The 24761-nt window shown below is 37.2% G+C and overlaps 1 protein-coding gene across 1 annotated transcript in view; it reads right to left on the bottom strand.

Moving 5' to 3' along the window:
- Positions 1–24761, bottom strand: part of KIF6 (kinesin family member 6) — a 425073-nt gene that overhangs the window by 274977 nt on the left and 125335 nt on the right. Inside the window, exon 7 of the mRNA XM_037146181.2 lies at positions 8387–8593. Within this exon, the coding sequence (XP_037002076.2) occupies positions 8387–8593 (207 nt within the window). The remainder of the gene's footprint in view (positions 1–8386; positions 8594–24761) is intronic.

Here is a 24761-nt window from a genome sequence, read left to right as displayed (position 1 = left end):
CTGCCATCACTCCCATTCAAACCTCCATCATCCCTTTCTTGGAGAGCTGTACAAGTCTTTGAATCTATTTCCAGGCTCCCTCTTTTGCCAGGAGATACATTCATTGTCTATTCTCATGGTCTACTCTCCCATGGTCTACTCTCCACATACCAGTCAGAGAGATCTTTATAAAATGGAAGTTACCTCAAATCATTACCTTGCTTACAACCTTCTCAATACACTCAATATAATGTGCTAACTCCTGTATGATCTGGTCCCTGTCCACCCACCTGACCTCATCTCCTGTTACATTTTCATTGTTCACAGCACTCTAGCTGTGCCAAGCTCACCCCACACCACAGCCTTGAAACTCATTGTTCCTTTTACCTGGAGTGATTTTCATATGGCCTCCTGCTCCTCATCATTTGAATCTTTGCTCAAACTCTATCTCTTTACAAGTGCTCCCCCTGAACCTCCCATGAAAAGCAACACCCCTTAAGCCCAAGCTGTTGCCCCATTCCATTTTTCTTCCAGTTCTTATCACTATCTGAAATTTTATTTATTATCTTGTTAGTATCTGCCTCCCCACCAGACTTTTTCTCCACAAGGTCAGGGACTTCATTTTTCTTCTTCATTGCTCTATCCCCACTGCCTAGCACAGCATCCAGCCCCTAGCACATGTGGCAGAAACCAAATCATCTCACTCAGCTATCATTACAGCCCCCACTCCAGTTTTACTTCCTATAAAACTACATTTCCTAGTCTCTTTTGTAACCCAGGTTTTGCATGAAACATAGCTCCATCAAGCAGACACCCTGTGTGGGATTGGGAGGTGAGTGAAAACAGGTGGTTGCCATGAGAAGATCAGATTTATAGACAGTGTGATAACAAAGGCATCTGGTTTTCCTGAGGCAGCTGCAGGGAAGTTTCTGGAATCTAGGATTTAATGTCTAAGTGCCACGTGGGGATAACTGCGGTCTCTGCAGAGCACTTTCACAGTGTCATCAGATGTGTCTCCTGGTTACTCTGCTCCCAGATGGGCAGTACCCAAGCCCAGTTTCCTAACTTTTCTTGAGGTTCTTTTTATTTAATAAACTCTATGCCGCTTAAATTAATTAGAGTGGATTTGCCAGTTTGCAACTAAGAAATCTGACTAACACAACATGTGCTCAACAGATTTTGTTAAATGAATCTGAATAGATAAATGAGTAGACTAATTAGCTTCACCTGGGAAGGCAGTATGCGGGTCATTAGTATAGAATCAGATTTGAGAGTACTGATTTGGTATAATTAGAAAGGAAGTGGGGAATGTGACAGACCTGAGTCTGAGTGGCACGGATGCAGCATGGGGTGCTAAGAAGTACTCCAGACCCTCAGAGCCAAGACGACAATGAAGTATCGGAAAGAAGCAAGGCAGGTCTGACATGTGCAGAGAGGTTGGCGTTACTGTTTATGAATCATCAGTTAAGTCTCTAACAATGTTCTAAGTACTTTGAAGTTGTTTCATAAAACAAATGTCACTGTTTCTCTCTGTGCTAAAAAATAATACTGATATCTCTTCTATTCAACAGCTTTATGGACAACTTAGATAATATAAAGGAGAATACACTTATTGAACTTCCTATTGACATGAAATGGTGTGTCAGTTAACTTGTCTTTGGTTGCAGTAACAGAAAATATAAGCCAAGTTTTCTCTAATCATAAGGAAAATGTATTGGCTCAGTCCTATCACCAAAGAGTTAATTTATGCCCATATCTCTGCTCTTTCATATGGTAGAAGTCTGCCCCTCCTCATGCCCATAGGATTGCTGCCAAATGCCCTCATGCTACAGACTTACTTATTCATAACTGAGGTGGAAAAGGACATTTCTTTTCTAATCATTAAACAAAAATCTGAGCTTCTCTAGAGACCATTTTGGGTCATGGGCCCATCCATGAACCAACCAGGAGAAAGTCAGGCTCTGAGTGGCTTAGCCTCACCAGGGTGGCTCCTGGGGCTGGGATGGGCTCCTGGCCACTGTCCCCTGTAATGAGTGGTATGGAGGCAACCCAATGTCCTTCCCAGAAAGGGTTCTATAATTGTTAAAGAAAAGAATTAAAACTTGCAGTGGGATTATGAATTAGAAAAATGGAGGAAATGAAGCCAGTTCGGAAGTAGAGAAAGAACTCAGGATTTAGAGTCAGAATCCAGCTTCTCCACTTGTGTGAACTTATGTGAATCTCTTACGTGTATCTGCCTCAGTTACTTTACCGGTAAAAGCGGGATGAGAAAGCCTGCCTACCTCACAGAATGTTTTAGAAATCAACAGAGAGCATTCCTGGCATTGTTCTTGGTAAAAACAGAAGCACTGAGCTGTGGTAGGGTCTGAAGGCTATGGAATTTGTGGTCCCTTTGGAGACCTGTTTTAGCCATAGACACCCAAGCCTAGGGCGCTTCTTCAGAAGAGGACTTGGAGCAGGTACCTTTCTAATGCTGAAGAGCTTGGGAGTGCCAGTCAGCCCATATATAGATTCTCAGAAGCACCCAGAAATGGCCAGTGTCTGGGAAGATGCAGAGGGAGGGGCTGCTAAACTGGCTCTCTAAATTGGGCAGAAACCAATGGATCTGAATGGCACAGGGTAAGGAGGTAGTCGTACAATCTGGATTAAAAAAAAAGTTTACTTCCATTTTGCATTTCATGTGATAATATAATAATATGTTCCTGAAGACATTCTTTAAGTGACAAGAAGTAAAACTGCACATTATACTTAATAATATCTCCAAGTACCTAGAAACCATGACCAAAATCAGTAATTTGGTTTACTATTGAATGAATTAAAGAGATTTACTTTAAAGAGATCAGGAGTGCGTGAACAATTATTCTCTGAAAACTGAAAAGATTTGTAGTGGTCACAGCGAGTACGAAAACCATCCTTTTTAATTCTGAGCACAAAACGTTCAGTGGAAGCCAAGCGGAAACTGAAACTCTGGGAGCCCCACTCATGTTGGAGAGCTGGCTGAAGTGAGCCCGATTCAGGTTTCCGTGGAGGCAGAAAACACTCCCTGTTCGCAGTGGTTTCTCACTGCATGTCTGGGCTGGTGGGGATCGTGGTCACACCAGGAGCACTGGGGAAGCTCATGGTTAGAATAAGTACGCATGGCCTCTTTTCCCTGCATGGACTTGATTTCCGGACTGAGGTGGACCCTGTTATTGTGGCTTAAAATGTTTTTGAGGAGACTTTTTGGAAAAAAAGTACTGTGTACACAAAGGGAACTCCAAAACCAACAATACCCTGGAAAACAGAATGTTATTTACTTAAGAGCACAGTAAGGTGCATTCATCTCAGAAAGTCTGTGCCCTGCAAGCAGGTGAAAGGTCTTGCAACTACGGCCAGAAGGGCAGTTACCATTCTGCATAGAATTTCTATCACCAATGTAAGCTAATTGATGTAACAAAGGTTGCCAAAATGTTCATTGCCTAATCCATCTCCATCTTACATAGTGAAACTGAGACAGAGAGAATGTAATTATTTACTGACACATGAACTTCTATTATGGCATTTATCTTACTGTATTGTGAGAATTTGCTTATAGGATTTGTTCTTTCACTACATAATTTGACAGCACAGAGTCTTTCTCAATCATACATTTATCCCCACTGCCTAACAACTCATAGCACCCAGTGGATACTCAATCACAATTTGTTGAATGAAGATAATTTTTAAAGTATATTTTATTGATTATGCTATTACAGTTTTCCCAATGTCCTCCCCTTTATTCCCCCTCCACCCTGCATCCCCCAACCCTCTAGCATTCCCCCCCACCATAGTTCATGTCCATGGGTGTACATATAAGTTCTTTGAGTTCTCTGTTTCCTATAATGTTTTTGACCTCTCCCCATCTATTTTATTACTCCAGTTATGCTTCTTCCCTGTACCTTTTCCCGCCATTCCTCTCTTCCCCCTCCCCACTGAAAACCGTCCATGTGATGTCCATTTCTTTGATTCTGTTCTTATTCTAGTTGTTTGCTTAGTTTTTGTTTTCATTGGTTTTCTTTTTTTTTTAGGTTCATTTGTTGATAATTGTGAGTTTGTTGTCATTTTACTATTCATAGTTTTCATCTTGTTCTTTTTCTTAGATAAGTACTTTTAACATTTCATATAATAAGAGTTTGGTGATGATGAACTCCTTTAATTTCACCTTTTCTGGGAAGTACTTTATGTGCCCTTCCACTCTAAATAACAGCTTTGCTGGATAGAGCAATCTTGGATGTAGGTCCTTGCCTCTCAAGACTTGGAATACTTCTTTCTAGCCCCTTCCTGCCTGCAAGGTTTCTTTTGAGAAATCAGCTGATAGCCTTATGGGCACTCTTTTGTAGGTAACTGTCTCCTTTTCTCCTGCTGCTTTTAAGATTCTCTCTTTATCTTTAATCTTGGATAACTTAATGATGATGTGCCTTGGTATGTTCCTCTTTGGTCCAACTTCTTTGGGACTCTCTTGGCTTCCTGGACTTCCTGAAAGTCTATTTCCTTTGCCAGATTGGGGAAGTTTTCCTTTATTATTTATTTAAATAAGTTTTCAATTTCATGCTGTTGTTCTTATCCTTCTGGAATCCCTATAATTAGGATTTTGGAGCATTTCAAGTTGTCCCAGAGGTTCCTAAGTCTCTCTTCATTTTTTTTTTGAATTCTTGTTTCTTCATTCTGTTCTGGTTGCATGTTTATTTCTTTTGTTCCAAAATCATTGCCATGAGTCCTGGTTTCCTTCTTGTCACTGTTGGTTCCCTGAATATTTTGCATTATTTCATTTTGTGTATCTTTCATTTGTTCTTTCATTTTCTGACCAAACTCAATCAGTTCTGTGAGCATTTTGATTACCAGGGCTTTAAATTCTCCATCAGATAGGTAGGCTATTTCCTCATAGCTTAGCTCTCTTTCGGAAGTTTTGCTCTGTTCTTTCATTTGGGCCCTGTTTCTTTGTCTCAGGGTACCTGTTAAGTTGTAGGGAGGCAAGGCCTTAGGTATTCACCAGGGCAGGGCAACCCTTTCTGCTGCACTGTGGTGCTGCCTGTGGGGGAGGGGCCAGGGAGGGAACAAAGCAGCTCTACCTCACTTTCCAATGAACCCTCCTGTGAGATTGGGAGTTTCTCTCACTGTGCTAACCCTGCCATACTCCACATTCGGCTTTGAGTCTCAGTTTCCTTTTCAGTCAACCCCACCCATGCAGTCCACAGCCTTGCTGCGGGTTCTCTTGTTCATCACTTTATGGATCTGGTTGACTGTTTCTTTAGTTCTTTGGTTGTCAAAGTTCTGTGCTGTTTGATTTTCTGGCACTTCTGGTTCTTCATTGATTTTAGATTCGTTGTTATCCCCCTTTTGGTTGTGTGAGGAAGTGAAGGGTTTCTACCTATGCCTCCATCTTGGCCAGAACTCCCTGAAAACCTAAGGCTCTTTTGTTTGAATGAACATAGTTAAACTAATTTGTGTTACACTTCTAGTCTTATTAGGCACACAAAGAAAATTTGATTATGAAAGTCTTCAAATTGTTATTTCATTAACAGTATCTGCCTACTCTTTTTATTATTCTCATTCCTATGGACTCTTTGGTTCTCTCTTATCTCTATTGGTGTGAAATAAAAAAATTTCTATACTATCTACCTAGTTTCCCTCTGGCAGCTGCTCCTTGATGTACTCAACCCCACACATCCACATGCACATACTGCAGTTTTCGATATTTATGTTCTTCTTTCCTCTCCTGCTAATCTCCTCCTCCTCCCTCCATTATCTTGTGCTGTGACCTCTGTGAAGACTCTTGTCTATCAGTGTAAATAGTTAACAACTGGAGTGATGCAGCAGATGAATATGAAATAGATAAATTATAGTCAGAGACCCAAAGGTCAATAATATGTAAACATCAGTGTGACCCTGGGTGAATCCATCCCCCTGGACTGGAGCTAAGGGATGACAGGCTCCCAGTTCTCACTGCCTGACATGCTGTAATCCCATCCTTGCCTGGTTCACTCCTACTCATTCTTCAGGTGTCTGCCTACTGTCAGCCCTGTGAAGACCTCCATGACTACCCCTCCTCGGTCTAAGTCCCCCATTACAAGACATCCTTACTCCTTGTACTTTCTCTGCATAGCTCTCCCTGGATTACAGGTACATACTTCATTTTACCTATTCAATGTATGTGACCCTCCACTGGACCATGAGCCCTTTGGGATAAGAACTGCATCTGTTTTGCTCACCACTATGCTCCAGGGCAAGCATGGATGGCAGCATGTTATGGCTCCTTACAAATATTTGTTAAATAAATGAATCAGTTATATAGAAAATCAAATGCCACTTCCCCCACAAGGCTGATGTTGTGAGGATTTTGTAGAGAAGACATGTGGGAAGAGAAAGAGTTTTAATGACAAGTAGCAGCTTGCAAAGATCATGTAAAATCAATGAAAAGAAAGGGTTAGGGGCAGCACATTTCTCTTGAGTGATTACAATAGATGGAAATTCTGATTCAACTGATGAATGTTATTTTGTATGAACAGATGGACATAACAGGAATTAAAATAGACAGTGCTACCATCTGAAACAAGTAGGTACATTTCTTTGAAATAAAGCACTTTGAATACAGTCAGTCCATTATGTTTTCATATCAATGTCTTGTAAGTGTCCTATTGAGTAAAAAGCTCTGTTAAGTATAATTAGTGTGAATTATTTGAGCAAGAAAGAGCTCAGGAATGCTGGCTCTTGTTTGAGTCACTGAAATGATTTGAATGCCATGCAGACCCTCATCTCTGGGCACTGCATTACTGAGATTCACTGGGTCGCAGTCTGACTACGTACACCCTGTCCGACAAAGCTCCCTTAGCTTTTCTCACATCTGCTTTTTCAGCCAACTTGACCATTACGAAGGATTTAATACCAAAATAACATCAGTCTCAAAAGGTTATTAGGCAGTTAAAAAAAGGTGTTTTTATTTTTCTCAAATCTTTTAGCCTCCAACATTCGTTAACAGGTCCTCTGCCTCGCCAACCTACTCTGTATTTCTCCACTCCAGTTTTTGATCCCGGTTCTCTTTTTTTAAGAATTTGGAAGTATTTCTATCTTTAATATTCAAGTCTCAGCACTTGAGACTTGAGCTGGAGGAATGTGAGAAACCATCTCACTCAATTCACTCATTTTAGAAATGAGAATTTTTTCTGGAAGATTAATTTGGCTAAATTCAGATAAGCTTTCTCTGCCCTCAAGGTCAAATTCATGAATTAAAAGGAGAGCACACATGGGGGAGGACTGTAGCAAGCTCGGGCAGGATCCTGGAGGGCAGTTAAGGCAAAGGGAACCATTGCAGAGTCAAATTACCACCTAGGTGAAGTCACCAGAAATGGAAAAGATAATGGTCATCTCTAAATTTTGTTCCCATAGCTAACCTACAAGCATGAAGAAATAGGCCATGGGAGGCCATTTAAACCTACATTCACATCCACTGCTAATTTTACTACAACAACAATGAAGCACAGAGAAATAAAGCACAGGCTTTGAAGCCAAGTAATTCTAGGTTCAAGTCCTCGTCTCACCACTAGCTGTGAAACTTGGAAAGGCTTTAGGAAGACCTGAGTTTTCAAATCTATAAGATGGGGATAATAGCTCACACCTATAGTGCAGGACTGGTGTGAGGTTAAATAAAATGGCACATACAAAATGCTAACAGCTATACCAATGTGCATAGCAGCATTAATCAAAAGGTGGAAACACCCCAAGTAAGTGTCTATTAATAGATGAATGGGTAAACAAAATGTGGTATATACGTACAGTGGAATGGTGTTCAGCTTTAAAATAGAATAAAATTCAGATACATACTACAAGACAGATAAACCTTAAAAACATTATGCTAAGCAAAATAAATCAACACAAAATGATAAATATTATATATATGATTCCCCTTACATGAATATCTAGAATAAGCTAATTCATTGAGGCAGAAAGTAGAATAAAAGTTACCAGGGGACAGGAGTACAAAGAAATAGTGAGTTACTGTTTGATGGAGACAGAGTTACCATTTGGGATGATGAAAAATTTCTGGAAATAGCCAAAGGGGGGTAGGATTGAGGGTGGGAGGTAGGGGAGGGTGGGGTGGAAAACAGTGGTGATAGAAAAATGGGGACAACTATATTCAAACATTAATAAAAATGATTTTTAAAAAGTTCTGGAAATAAATGGTAGTAATAATTGCACAATGTTGTCAATGTACTTAATGCCACTGAATTTTACATTTAAAATTATTAAAATGGTAAAGTTTATGCTATTTTACCACAATGAAAGAAGAAAAGGAGCAAAACAGAACAAAAATGCTAGGAGAATGCCAGATATAAGACAAAATACAAGGTCAACAAACTGTAGGTATTGTTACATCCCATTGTGTCCATTTTACCTGTTCTAAGTAATGCAGTGACAAGTTGATGTACTTGGCCTCTGTGAGAAGCTGGCCCCCTACTCCAGTTTTTGCAACTCGCTCTGACCCAGCCAGGTCCACCAAATGAAGTTTGGCATGTCGGACAGTCGCAGATCCTGGTTCTTTGCTTGATAAATGAATAGTGAAAATGCAATGGGAACGAGTTGAAGCTTGGTTCATAGGAGTCTAGAAAAAAGATATTTTGGAAAATATCAACAGATATAAATTTATATTGCTGATAAGACATTTCCCATGAAGCCAACCTTGTCATGGAGAAACAACAACAACAAAACCCAAAACACTTATAGCTGAGATCCTATAAATGAATTATTTTACTATATTACATCTTGAATGCTTGATAACAGATTTGGATGGGTTAATTTAGAAAATAAAAAAGAGTTTTAATGAGGCTAAGCTTGGGTCCTCTTACCAATATGATAATTTTATTTCATTACATGACCATAATTCATAGTTGAACCTTGGCTTGCTATGTTGAAATGCTTAATCTGGCTATCATGGGATGGCAGTGCGAATAGACACATTGAGAGAATTCATTACACAATTGTAATCACAACCCATAGATAGACAAGGATGCCCAGCACCTCTGCTACTACCTGACACTAAACCAGTGGTCCCTGCCAGAGTAACAAACAAGAAAAATAAATACAAAGCATTGTGATAGGGATGCATTTATAAGAGATAAAGTGTTATTACAAGCAGAAAATATGGTGGTACACATAGAAAATGCAAGAGCATATACAAACTGTTAAAAACTAAAAAGTATAGCAGGGTTGCTGGGTACAAGATCAAAATACAAAATTAATCAAGTTCTAATAATCCAGCAACAATTAAGTAGGAAATAGTACCATAATGGCAGCAAAGATGATGAGATAATAAGGAGATAATCCTATCAAAATGTGTAATTTGTAAGGAAAAAGACAAAATTATATTAAAGATACAAAAAGAAAACCTGAATGCATGTTATTTAACATGCTAGGGATTAAAATACTATTTCACAGGTGATAAATAAAATTAAAATACATGTTAATGTCTCTATATTCAATGCAGTTGAAGTAAAGACACCACAGCTTTTGTTTCTGGAACAGAAGAAACAAATTGATTCTAAAAATCAGATGGAAGAGCAAATATTGGGAAATAAAAACACCAGTTATATGAAAGAAGAATCAGGGAAGGGGACTTGCCCTGCTACATATCATGGTGTATCATGATGTCATCATAGTTAGAACTGAGTGGTACTGGTGCAGGGACAGGTAAGGAGGTCATTTTGGAATTCCATAAGATACAGGTGACATCACACCACAATGGAGAAAGGATGGCTAATCAATAAATGGTGCTGGAATAACTGGCCATCCATCTTGAAAAGTATAAATTTAGACAGCTTCCTCACACTATATATACAAATAAATTCAAGAACATGTTAAAGACTTATAGATAAAATAATACAACTTTAACATTAATATTAGAAAACATGGTAGCATATTATAATTGACCCAAAGTAGTAATGGATGTTTTACGATGAGACATAAAATACAAAAATAAATTGATTTAAAATATTTGACCTAACAATCTAAAATTAAAGAATGTCTGTATGATAAAAATCTACCACAAAATTTAAAGATTGAGAGAAGATATTGAACAATACATATGGCCAACAAAAGATCAGTATTTAAAATAAAGAACACTCACAAGTCAATAAGAAAAAGACAAATAACTCAGAAAAAAATGAGCAAAGGATATGAACAGGCAACCAATAAAGAATAAAACTAAAAACAGTCCAATAAGTACTTAGAGAAAAATGTTTAAACTCAGAAATAATGAGGCCAAATAATTAGAGGCATAACAATAAACTCTTTATGTATATCCATTGTGCTGGCAAAAAAAGTTAAAAAATAAAGTTTAACAAAAATATGTAAGAATATAAAGAAATGGGAACTTTTGCATGCTGCAGGTAGGGATAAAAATTAAAAACCTTTTTCTGAAAGCAGTTGGATAATATGTGATAAAATTGCAAATGCCTTAATGTGCAACCCAGAAATAGATTACTAGGTATGTTTCCTAGAGAGAAATCTGGGACAGGTACACCAGGAGAGACAGAGAGGGAGGAGAAGGGGGAGAGGTAATGAGAGAGAGAGAGAGATCACTCACTGAAACACTGTTTGGGATAGCAAGAAACTATAAGGTTTACAACCTAAATGGTAATCTCTTGTGGAAAAGATGAATAAACTGGGATAAATCAAACTATACAGGCATTAAAATGAAGCAACTTTTAGATAGATTAACCCAGAATGATTTCTAAAATAGAAGGCTGAGGAAAAATAACAAGCAAAAATGATATAAACACTAGGATAGAACTTATATAATTAAAAATGTAATATGTGATCTAAAAATATTTATGCACGGTGATGTAACTTAGGCTGTTAAATAATAAAACTATGGCCTGGAAGTATATGGCAAGTTAATGATAGTGGTTGCCTCTTTGAGGAATGAAAGTGAAAAGTCAATAAGGAGACTTTGACTTCCTATTTTTTTATTTAAAAATATTGGAAGTAAATTCTGATATCCAAAAACATCTAAAAATAAAAATTATATAAAATACTTTAACTGAATGTTCATATGACTAAATGTATTCAGCGCTCCCCCTTTGAAATGGAACTTAACCAAAGACTCTCCATACGGATGCATGTGTATGCAGATAGGTTAACACAATTGGATGCTATTCCAACCAGAAATTCTATAAATTATTGATATTCACCATCATTGACTTACACCAATGAGCAAAATATACAGATGTCAAAATACTGGCATAGTTTTGGTGATGATGATGTAGCTAGTGAGTTAAATAGGCTGAAAATGTGATCCATTACTTGTTGCCACTCTAACTATATCCAACCTAGCCAGTGTGTGATTTTGCATGCTAAAGTGGATCAGAAAATAACTGTGCATGTAAAACCGCAAACTCAAATTTAGAACCTAAGTTGAGGTGTTTTGGATGTGACTGTAAGTTATTTGCAGAACTTAAACATGGGTTTCATTTCACTGTTACTTTCACACAACAATAAATCCTACAGTACTGTAATAAAAGTCAACTTGACAATTGACATAAATGAAAACCATAGAGACTGTCCCCAACAGCTGTCTTCAGCTTCTATACTGATATCCTGAAATCACAGTAAACTGTAGGTCACTAGTGAATATTGGAAAAGTGTACCCATTTCAAAGGAATGTGAGATTTACATCAATTAAATTGTATTTCTGGAGTCTGTAATTAAAATGCCATAATATGCTGTAGGAGTCCATGCCTACAATTTTGTAACTTCTCATAAATATTTTCTGCATGAAGTAGTAGTTGGTGTCCTCTTAGCTAACATTTTCTTAAACCTCAGAAAACATTCTTTATGTGTAGCTGTTTAAGTGTGACTGAATGTGTGGGTGTCTGCTCTGTGTTTATTTAAGGACATCTTTATGCCTCATCCGCATGCCCCCACGTTTGTCCTTTTAAAGGTAAAATTGTATTAAAACATTTCTGAAACTGCCTAAGAACAGATGGCACCATTTAGGCAGATTCATTCAAATTTAAGCGCACATTTTAAACAAATGTGCTCTTGGCACTAGAGACTGTGCCTTTGGAAAAATCCTAGTAATGATTAATCATCCCCATGCAAAGAACTTTCACATTTCATATCAGTCTATGTATACAGCTCTGTGTCAAGCAGTACAGAGACTAGAAGGAAAATAAGAACTGGACCTTGCCCTCAAGGAATTTATAATCTAGCTTAGGAGCTGCAGACAAAACATGTAAAATTAGAGTAAATGATGAGAAAAAGGCAAATGAGCTAGCTGTAAAGAAAGTGATTTATTCTCAGCACCGAGAATACAGATCCTCCTGGTAAGACCTAACAGTGCTAGCTATTCCCTCCTTCTGGAAGCTCTCCACTCCCCCACTACTCCCTGGTTTCCAGAGCCAAATGCTCCTGGTACTTTTCCTGTCTCCTTTTCCTTCACTGGACACTTTCCTCTCCAGTCCCTAAATTAGAAATGTCTCAAGCTATGGCCATCATACTTCTTTCCCTTGTGGAACTCTTCCTTCTATTGCTCTAATTCTCATAAGATATGCACTCCAGTGTAGTTAAAAATCACACACCAAAAACCTTAGAATTTGCTAAGAACATAGAGGTGCATATATCTTTTTGAATTAGTGTTTTTGGTTTCTTTGGATAAATATCCAGCAGTGGAATTGCTGGGTTATATGCTAGTTCTACTTAATTTTTTGAGGAATCTCAATACTGTTTTCCATAGTGGTTGTCCTAGTTTATAATCCAACAGAGCATGAGGCTTTGGTCTTCTTCACATCCTCAACTAACACTTGTTCTTTGTTGTATGGTTGATAACAGCCATTCTGACAAGTGTGAAGAGATAGTTCATTGTGGTTTTGATTTTCATCGTTTACAACAGCCAAGATATAAAAGCAACCTAAGTGTTCATCAATAGACAACTGAATAAAGAAAATGTGGTATATCATTTATCTATTTATCATCTAAAAATGTGGTAAATATAACCACATTTTCTTTATCCAATCATATACATAAACTGAAATACTATTCAAACATAAAAAATAAAATCTTGTCATTTGGGACAACATGGATGAAACTGAAGAGTATTATGTTAACTGAAATAAGACAGAAAAAGACAAATATGATTTTACTTATATGTGTAATCCAAAACACAAAACAAATGAATAAAACAAAAGAGGAACAAACAGATAGATACAGGGAACAAACTGATGATTGCCAGAGGGGAGGGGAGGCCCCAAAAGGAGAAGATTAACTAGTACAAATTTTCAGTTGTAAAATAAGCCATGGGTATGTAATGTACAGCCTAAGGAACATAGTCAATTATATCATAATAACTATGCATGGTGATTGATGGTTACTAGATTTATTATGGTGATCACTTTGCAAGGTGTATAAATGTTGAATTGCTATGCTGTACACCTGAAATTAATAGCATATTGTATGCCAGCTATAATTTTAAGTCTGGTTCCATCACTTACTAGTGTTGAAATTTTAAGCAAATTTATACAAAGTAATTTTGGTTTTCATATCTTTGTAATGCCATAATGATACTTGCTTTGCTGCAAAAGATTGTACAAAATAGCAATTGAGTTACTTAGTGTTGAAGTGGCCCATGATCTGAAAAGGTCAAACAGATGTCCATCACTATTGATACTCACTCTATTCAGATACCTCCTTTATCCTTACTTCCAAACACAATTTTTCTGTACACCGGATAAGAATGTCTAAGAGCTTGACTGATAATTGTCACTAAAATGCATTAACATCTTGCCTTACCAACATCTTGAACCTAATATTTTCCCAAAGCAACCTCATTACACACCTCAATCTCTATCCCACAAATGGATATAAAATCTGTCCTATTCCTATTCCTTTACCTCTCACCTGGATTACTATAATCTCTCACTAGTTTTCCCATCTTTACTCTTGTCTCCTTCAATTGTTCTCCACCTTGCAGACAGATTACTGCTTTTATTTATTTATTATTATTATTTTTGGCTTGTCTCTCTCTTAGTGGCCTGAAATTTCTTTTTTTAAAATATACTTTATTAATTATGCCATTACAGTTGTTCTGTTTCCCCCCTTCATTCCCCTCCACCCTGGACACCCCCTCCCTCACCATTCCCCCCCCTTTAGTTTATGACCACATGTCTCAAGTTCTTTAGATTCTATATTTCCCATACTATTCTTGCCCTCCCCCATATCTATTTTCTACCTACCATTTATGGTACTTATTTTCTGTACCTTTCCCCCCCTTCTCCTTCTCCCACTCCCCTGTTGCTAACCCTCCATGTGATCTTCATTTCTATGGTTCTGCTCCAGATCTACCTGTCCTCTTAGTTTGCTTTTGTTTTAGGTGTGGTTCTTTAATAACTGTGAATTTGCTGTCCTTTCACTGTTCATCTTTTTTATCTTCTTTTTCTTAGGTAAGTCCCTTTAACATTTCATATAATAAGATTACTGCTTTTAAAAGACTTATTTGATTATGTCAATCCTATCTATATCCTTGAAATACACTGACATGCTCCCTAAGCCTAATTATCTCTAGTTTCTTCAACTGTGTCTTATGTAACTGTTTATCAAACTCTTTTTTAAATGTGGCCCTTTCACACTCTGTATTGAGTATATTCTTTCAACAGGATCATAACCACAGCAGAAAACACTGTAATCTGCATGTCGCCAGCAGTAAATAAATAGCACGTGAAGTGTCCTAACATATTTCCTCCAGTCTTTTACCCAGGCTATGGTATTTCTATGAAAAACACACACACACATTTATCTGATGACTTCTTTTTATTAGATTTGTACCCCAACATTACAATCTGTTCAGATAATTCCATATCTTGACTTTTCATTCAATTTTGTGCTGTGGATAAAAATACCTAGTATATCCTCATCCAAATGATGTGTAAGACATCAAATAGGGCAGAACAACATTTCCTGAAGATGCCACTACTCTCTACTCTGTTAGTTAAGTTACGAGTGTATTCAAATTGCCTTTAATCCAAATACTTTCATAGACCTTCAATTCCTCTTTATACCCCAGAGGATATTTTAGAAGACCTTATCAAATAAAATGAACTCACTTGATTCATGAACTTCTATAACCCTATCAGAAAAGTGAATTAAATTAGTTTAAGATGAATCGATGCTGACTCTTTCCTAATTGTTTATTGGACATAATTTAATCATCTTTTTTCAAATCTTTTACTTAGGGCTTAGTATTAAAAATATTAGTTTGTTCTTTTCCAAATATGTTTTCTGTTTTGGAAAGTTGAGAACAGATGACTTTTATTTTGGGGTAAAATTCTAAACATCTCTAGGATCACTGGGTTTCTTACAGATTTGTCACATTTGCAGTCTGTGGTCAATGAAAGTTAGTTTTTCCTCTTTCTCATCTCCAGTACACAAAGTCGTACATCTCACTGAAGGTCCATCTGGAGGTTACCCCCTCTACCCAGGTCCTCCACTCTCTTCCTTCTCCCACCCAGGCTCTGAACTCCTTGAGGGAAGAAACTGTCTCATTCATCCCTGTAACCATAACATAACAAAACAACATTTTAAAAAATATTTATTAAATTTCTAATTTCACTCATTTCTAGTTTTTTGGACTCTCTATGACATGTCTCGCAATTCCTAAAAATCTCCAAGTAATTTGGAGATTACATCTGTAGATTCTCTGAATGTATAGAGTATAATATATTGGAATCTAAAAATTAGAATTTTTTGAAACAGCTAGATTGAGTCAAGTCTTTCTTTATTTATCTTGAGCTCCAATTCCCCTTTGTTCCTAACCACAGACCTTTTAACTACTTTCCTCTATTCTTTTGCATAAAATGTGCTCTTTCTGGCCAAATATTGCCTAGTATTTCTTATTGAAAAAGTATATCCCTTTTCTCCTCCAAAATTAATCCTACTCAAAATTTATTTATTTTCATGAATTCCCTTGGATTATTCTCAATTGATGTTGACATTGTGTTCAAAAAGGCCATTTGACCCTTCAGTTGAAGGGTTGTCAAGGAACATGTATAAAGGACCTATGAATAAACTAAAGGGGGTAGGATTGAGGGTGGGAGATAGGAGATGAATGGTGAGGTGGGGGAGACCAGCAGTGAGGGAAAAATTGGAGACAACTGTACTTGAACAATAAAAAATAAAAACATTTAAAAACTGAACAGTAAATAAAAAAAGGCCATTTGACATCCAAACTCTGGAAAAAATCCAAAGAATGAATTTTTCCAAATAGATTTTAAATGCCCATCATTTTTTAAAAGTGTATTTTATTGATTATGCTATTACAGTTATCCTATTTTTTTTCTCCCCTCATCGACTTCCCCACTGCACCACCTCTCCCACTAGCATTCTCCTCTCCCTTGGTTCAAAGCATGGGTCATACAGATAAGTTCTTTGGCTTGTCCATTTCCTATACTATTCTTAACCTCCCCCTGTCTATTTTGTACCTACCATTTATGCTTCTTACTCCTTGTAACTTTTACCCCATTCTACCCCCCTCCAATCTCCCTGCTGATAACCCTCCATGTGGTCTCTATTTCTGTGATTCTGTTCTTCTTCTAGTTGTTTGCTTAGGTTTTTTGTTTTGGGTTTTTTTTTAGGTTGAGTTGTTGATAGTTGTGAGTTTGCTGTCATTTTACTGTTCATAGTTTCAATCTTCTTTTTCTTAGATCAGTCCCTTTAACATTTCATATAATAAAGTTTTGGTGATGATGAATTCCTTTAACTTGACCTTATCTGGGAAGCACTTTATCTGCCCTTCCATTCTAAATGATAGTTTTGCTGTATAGAGTAATCTTGGATATAGGCCCTTGCCTTTCATGACCTGGAATACTTCTTTCCAGCCCCCCTTCTTGCCTGCAAGGTTTCTTTTGAGAAATCAGCTGCTAGTCTTATAGGAACTCTTTTGTAGGTTACTATCTCCTGTTCTCTTGCTGTTTTTAAGATTCTCTCCTTATCTTTAATATTGGGTAATGTGATTATGATGTGCCTTAGTGAGTGCTTTCTTGGGTCCAACTTCTTTGGGACTCTGTGAGCTTCCTGGACTTCCTGGAAGTCTATTTCCTTTGACAAATTGGAGAAGTTATCTTTCATTACTTTTTCAAATAAGTTTTCAACTCCTTGCTTTTCCTCTTCTCCTCTGGCAATTCCATGATTCAGAACACTTAAAGTTATCCTGAATTTCCTAAGCCTCTCCTCTTTTTGAATTCTTGTTTCTTCATTCTGTTCCAGATGAATATTTATTTCTTCCTTTTGTTCCAAATTGTTGATTTCAGTCCTGGTTTCCTTCCCTTCACTGTTGGTTCCCTGTATATTTTGCTTTTTTCACTTTGCATAGCCTTCACTTCTTCCTCTATTTTTCAACCATACTCAATCATTTCTGTGACCATCCTAATTTTCAGTGTTTTAAACTCTGCACCTGATAAGCTGGCTATCTCTTCATCACTTAGTTCTATTTTTGGAGTTTTGTTCTTTCACGTGGGCCATATTTCTTTGTCTTGACACACCTGTTATGTTGTAAGGGACAGAGTCTTAGGTATTCACCAGGGTGGGGCAACCCATGTCACTGTGTTGTGGGGCTATAAGTGAGGGAGGGGTCAGAGAGGGAACATTGCCATTTGCTTAGCTCTTGCTCAGCTTTCAGCCACTTCCCCCACTACCCACAAGCAAATTGGGCCCTTCTGGTGCTGATTCCCAGGTGAGTGGATTTGTGTACATTCTAAGACCCCACGGGTCTCTCCAGTGATCTTTGCTGTTATGCTGGGAGTTTCTACCACTGCTATAACCCCCACAGGTTTTTTGCACCCAGAGGTTTTGAGGCTTTAGTTTCCTCCACTGGAACCCTGAGTTGTGTTGTCTTGCTCCCCAATTGTTCCTCCCAGTTTATCCAAATATGGAAATGCCTGGTTTGCCAAGCTGCTGCCTCACCCACTCAGTCCTCCAGTGGCTGCCTTGCTGAACGTCCTCTCTTCCCAAGCTGCCCATGTCCACCCTTCCTACTAGTCTGGATGAATGTTTCTTCTTTAGCTCTTTGGTTGTCATACTTCCATACAGTTCAATTTTCTGACGGTTTTTTGGTTTTTGCTTTTTAAATTTGTTGTTGTCCTTCTTTTGGTTGTGCAAGGAGGTAAAATATATCTACCTATGCCTCCATCTTGGCTGGAAGTCTTGTTTTTATATTTATTCAAAGTCACAAGTAAGACACTATCCATTTTGTCTCACAAGATGCTTGCATGTATTTTACCTGCAGTTCAATACCTATAAGTTGCTCTGAATGATATAACTTAAAATGCCTAAATGTTTCCCTTGTTTTTACTTGTCTGCCCAAAGAATCATAGCTAAAATTTGTCCTTAATGGCCAAAATTGACTCATTCCAATTGTCTATTATATCCTACCTTATTTTAAATTAACTTTATCTTTTTAAGAATTTGTTATCTTTAATATTTTTGTCCAGATTTATATGCTTCAGGATGTGAGAATGATCTGGTTGTGACGCGTCACGCTATTGATTGCCAGGGTTCATTTGGCTGACCTGGTTAGCTAGACAGGTAACTCTTCCTCCCGATCCATGTATGTTCCTCCTGAAGCTGCATGCTAAGTCAAGGAGGATGACCTTCCCAACTAGAAGAGAGGGCCACTCTTTGGTCAAGGGTATATGAGTACCTGCACTCTCTTGCTAGAACCTCCAAGCAAGTTCTCAAGGTCCAGATTTATATATTTTAATATTGTAAATTGCTTCAAACCCATTTGAAAAATAGATGAACATGTAACATTAACATAAACATTGTTTTTTTACTAAAAAGCCATGCTACATTTGAATTTTATGAGGGATAATGCATTATTATAAATGATACATGCAGATTATATTCATCAACAGAGATCTAATTACACTGTGTAGCAAATTAACAAATAGCACCATAATCTCAGAGGCTTAAAAATCACAGGTTTCTATCTTGCTCACATTACTTGTCCAATATGGTTTAATGGTAGTTCTGCTCCATCTACTTGACACTAAGTTAGCAAGGCTAGGGGAGGAGCTGCCAACTTGTAAGGCTACCATCTCAAAATAAAGCTTCAGGTTTTGCCATAAAAGGGGAAGAGATAAAGAATAGAACCTCGGATCTCCAAAATATATAAAGAACTCACATGACTCCACTCCAGGAAGACAAACAATCCAATTAAAAAATGGGCAAAGAACCTGAACAGATACTTTTCTAAGAAGACATACAGAGGTCCCAGAGATACATGAAAGGATGCTCAGCATCACTGGCCATCAGAGATGCAAATTAAAACCACAATGAGATACCACTTCTCACTGGTCAGAATGGCCATCATAACCAAATTGACAAAGACGACAAATGCTGATGAGGATGGAACCCTTGTACACTGTTGGTGGGAATGCAGACTGGTGCAGCCTGTTTTCATATTGTGGAAAACAATATGAAATTTCCTCAAAATACTACAAATGGAACTGCTTTTTGACCTCGCAGTCCCACTTCTTGGGTTATACTGTAAGAATCCTAAAACACCAATTTAAAAGAACCTATGCACCCCAATGTTCATAGCTGCACAATTTATAATAGACAAGTGCTGGAAGCAGACTTAGTGCCCATCAGTAAATAAGTGGATCAAAAAACTATGGTACATTTACACAATGGAATACTATGCAGCAGAAAGAAAGATCTCCTACCCTTTGCAACAGCATGGACGGAACTGGAGAGCATTATGTTAAGCAAAATAAGGCAGGTGGTGAAAGACAAGTACCATATGATCTCACCTATAAGCGGAACCTAATCAACAAAACAAACAAGCAAGCAAAATATAAGCAGAGACATTGAAATAACAAACTGACAGTAACCAGAAGAGGGGAGCAGGGCAAGGGGATAATGAGGGAAAGAAGGGAAAGGGATGTCAAAGAACATGTATAAAGCACTCATGGACAAAGCCAATAGGGGGTAGGATTGAGGGTAGGGGGTGCAGGTGGGTGGGGCAGGGGAAAGTGGTGGCAGGAAATGGAGATAAATGTACTTGAACAACAATTAAAAAAAGCCTCAAAACAAAGTAACATCTCAGGTTCACTCACACTTCATTGACTAGAACATGTCACATGAACTCTCCTCAAGGAAACGTGCACTGGTAATCTTTACCACACTCATTATTCAAAAAATTCAAACAATACAAAAAAGAGCAAAAATGAAAGTAGAGATCTCCCAATCAAAATAACAATAGTAAAGTTTGATAAAAATTGTTTAGACATTTCTTTATATACATATAGAAATAGAAAATCAGAAGTACTTCTGTTACCAAAACAAAAGCATACTGTACATATTTGAAATTATTAAATTAAATTTTATTTAAATTTAATAGAATAAAAAACAAATGAAATATGAAAAATTAGTGAGCTTTAAATAAATGTTTTTGTCCCCCATGGTTAAAATAGACAAAGAACATGTATGAATGACCATGGACATGTTGTAGGAATTGACTGCTGGAGTGGGGGTGGGATGAGCAAGAGGGGAAAATGGGGACAACTACAAAAGAATAACAATAAAAATGATTTTAAAAGATATGTGTACTTTTTTTCTAAAAATATCTCTTTAGAATTAAGAAATACTCACAGATGGACACCAACAACAGTGTGGTGACTGCCAGGGGGAGAGGTGAAGGAGGGTGTGGGGGAATAAGTGGCGATGGACGGAGACTTGAGTTGAGATGGTGAACACAGAATACAATGTGCAGATGATGTGTTATAGAATTGTGCACCTGAAACCTGCATACTTTTGTTAACTGGTGTCTCCCCCAAGGAATTCAATTAAAAACTAAAATAAAAAATAATACTTAAAAAAAATACTCATAGAAAACATTAAGGGACTTGAGTCATTATGTGGACATATAATATTTATACAATATCTATCTATTTCTTGCTTTGAAATATAAGAAAATAAACTTATTTATAACACTACTCCAATCTCTCCTAACTCTAAATTTTTGTTAGGTTTATTATTTACTTTTACCTTTTTAAGGTTTATAATATTCACATTATACAATTGTTCATTTTTATGTCTACATTAAAATAACTTCTAAAATCCTATGTTTTTCAAAGATCCCACCAGTCTACCTCACCAAATCCTTCTGTAATATTTTCAGTTCCTAAGCTCTTTATTTTGATTTACCTTTCAGTTGGTTAGACTGCATTGTCAAGCAATTTTTAAAAAGAATCTCTGAGTACACTTTCTCTCTGAATTTATACATGCTTAAGAATATTTGATGTTTTTGTATGTTTAAGAACATGATGATAAATCTGCTGCATAAAAAATTGTAGAGATATAATATTCTTGCTTCAGAATTGGTTTGTCTTCTGTCACTGAATGCTACTGTGGAGAAGTCTGAGAACAATTTCTTTCATTTTCACTCATAGTTGGCTTGCATTTTCTGACTTGATCTCTGTGAGACTCTTTCTTCAGCTTTGGAATTTAATAAGTTCAATTAAAAATTTTATCTTGAATTTTAGCTTTTTCAATTTTTTAAAGAGTAGTCTGCAGATGGGTTAGAAAATATTCAAATTAAGTTTGTGTCCAGAATAATTTATTTAAAAAATTTTTTGATGGTATTGAATGTATTTTTTTATTGTTGTTCAATTACAGTTGTCTGTGTCCAGAATACTTTTCCTATCGGCTATGTCCTTAGCCTTTACAACACACTTTCCTCAGTTTTTGCACTAAGAGGTCCAGGATGGTAAAACCTCTTAAGTCACAGACTCACTGAACTTGACTCACAAAGGCCATCTTTCTTAGCAATGAGCCTAGACCACTGACCACAAAAAAGGCCTGTCTTTAACATTTTCTTCTTTGGATGCATCTTTTATAGTGTAGAATAAGTATCTGTATAATACTCCTCTCCCCACACTTGCCTATATTCTTGGATGTCATAACTTTAACCATAAGATCATCAGATTTGCACTTGAGAATTGCGACCCTTTCTTAAAGGGGAAACTGTATCCTGCCTCAGGTTGGAGAATATATGTGTTGGCTCTCAGCACCCTCCTCACCACAATTCAAATTTCATGGTATTTGCCAGGTTTTCTGAGGTTATGGCTATTTTCTTGTTTCACTGAAGATAGCTTTTATTCCCCCTCTATTTTTCACATTTTGTTGTTGATGGTGGTGAATTTCAGTAACACAGTGAAACTTACTTTCTTCTGCTACGTTTAATTACAAATAAAAATTTTAAAGATCAAAAGAAATTCTAGAGCTACATTTTTACAGCCAAGATTGTTTCTCTAATCATGTATATAGAGTAGGTGCATTTTAACATTCCAGTGACTGCATCACACCACTGCACTTATTTTCATGAATGTTTTAGATCTCAGAACTCATGGTTCACATAGCACCGCAAATTGGATTCGATGAGAGCAGAGTGAAAACTATGTCATAACACAGAATCACTATTTTAAAATGTATATTTCTCATTTTTAATATATAAGAAAAAGAAATGCCTGGACTATAGTATGTGCTAAAAATTTAAGTTTTTTTCCTTCTGGTAAGGGTATGCAGTAGATAAGAAGAAGAGGTTATAATTGTTAACATGTCTTTTGCTAAGGTTTCTAGCACCATATTGAGACCTAATAATGAGATGATATTTGTATTATATATAACAAGAGCAGGGCCAAAAAATTTATCCTGCTATGCACTTTGCTCTTCCCAGGCTTATAAATCTTAAAATAAACTTGCTAATTTATTTACAACTAATGTATCTTTCAAGCAAAAATCTGTGAGTATGTGTTAGTGAATGTCCCTCTAATGGTGTAGTGGAGTATGATTCTGGAACATTAATTACAACCTAAATCCTCTTATTTCCCACACATACCACACAAGGAAATTGTGGCTCAGTGTTGTTAACAAACACAACCTAATAGTGAAGATATTCTTTCCTTCCTGTATTACCTTATGCCTTTAGACAACATGTCCAATGGCAGCTATTCCTGTGGCTGCCATACCCTACTAACTCCACTCACATCCTGTCTTCAAACTGTCTTTACATGTCTGCAAGGTCACACAACTCACTCCAAAAGTTTGACACTGAGCAAAGTCTGAGAGTTTATAATGCACATCAACACAACTCAAAAAAATCTAGTATGTTTTTTATTTCAAGAAAAGACTTATGTAAAAAGACCTGGGAAAATAACATCTAAATCCCATAAACATTTTGGTAAGTTGATTATTTGGAAAATAAACTTTTCTGAAAGGTCGGGAGTCTCACAATGTTTTTAAAAGTCAAAGTCATCTGTCATGTGCTCTTTAATCATACACTTTTGATTCTGGTTCTGAAATATCAGGTCTTATCACCTGAAATCATCAGGTCTTCCTCTTCTATCAACTCAATAAAACAATTAATTAATGACCGACCACATCACTGCCAGGTACAAAGAGAGTAGAGATGAACCAGTTAAAAGTCTTGTCTTTAAAGAGTTGCTAGCTGAAAACTATGGGGTCTTTGTAAATGTTATTTAATTTAATTCTTACTATAATCCTAGAAGGTAGCTATTATTATGCCCATTTTATAGGTTAGAAGGTGCGGTTTAGAGCAGTTAGGTTAGTTTAGACCAGTTAGGTCACCTACCCAAAGACATACACCTGGGAAGGGGAGGAGCAGGAGTAGAACAGAAAGTCTCTTGGAAGCTTGTGCTCTTCACCATGACCTGACGGGGATGGGTAGTGATGGAGAGGAAGGCACAGAATGGACATTGAACTGGCTGGAGGAACTCACCTGATGGCTCATGTGGGGAAGGAAGCCATGTGGGGAAAAAAGCAAGACAACTACCAAGGGACCCTGGGCTTTCCCAATGTTGGCATAGAATGTTCTTTTCTCACCAAAGTTCCCCTCCAAGCATTTTAATAGCAAATGTTGCATATTATTAGATATAGCATATTATTACTCCTGAATTAATCAAGGTCAAGACCCATACCAGGTACCTTTTATATAAGGAATTATATCCTAGGTTATTTGGACACCACGTTAATTTGGTAGGGCTGCTATAATCAAATACAACAAAGTGGGTGGCTTAAACAACTGAAATTATTATCTCACAGTTCTGAAGACTAGAGGTCCAAAATGGAGGTGTTGGTAGGATTGGTTCTTCCTTCTGAGGACTGTGAGGAAAATTTCTGTTCCAGGCCTCTCTCCTCAGAGATGACCTCTTCATGTCCACATGGCATTCTCCCTGTGTATGTGTCTCTCTGTAAACTTCCCCACTTAATAAGGACATAAGCCATGCTGTTTAGAGCTTACCCTAATGACCTTATTTTAACTCGATTACATCTGTAAGGCCCTCTCTCTCAATAAGGTCATATTCGGAAGTACAGGGGTTAGGACGTCAACACATGAACTGGGGGAAGGGAGGAGAAGACACAGTTTAACCCTTAACAGACACTACTGTGAAGTTTGGTGGAAACGACCCAAGACACTATTCTCTTCCTTACATCAGCTTATATATAAGAGGCTCCTGTTAGTCTTATGGTTCACTTTGAACATCATTATTCCTTAATATGGGTATTTAAATGGCACTCTTATCAATGGAGGCTATTTCTAGAAGGAGGACTAAAAATGAACCTTGATTTTGTTAATTTAGAACAGTTTTATCTTTTTTTGAGGTTCAGGAAAAGTCTCCATGCTCCAGAAATTTCTGGTAAGACTTACTCCAACCTGAAGATGACCATCCCTTTCCATGTTGCAGGCCATACTGGGAATA

This window comes from Artibeus jamaicensis, unplaced genomic scaffold, assembly GCF_021234435.1.
Source record: "Artibeus jamaicensis isolate MK-2021 breed Jamaican fruit bat unplaced genomic scaffold, CSHL_Jam_final contig_1803, whole genome shotgun sequence".
Taxonomy (NCBI): Eukaryota; Metazoa; Chordata; class Mammalia; order Chiroptera; family Phyllostomidae; genus Artibeus; species Artibeus jamaicensis.
This window is presented reverse-complemented; position numbering and strand designations above follow the sequence as displayed.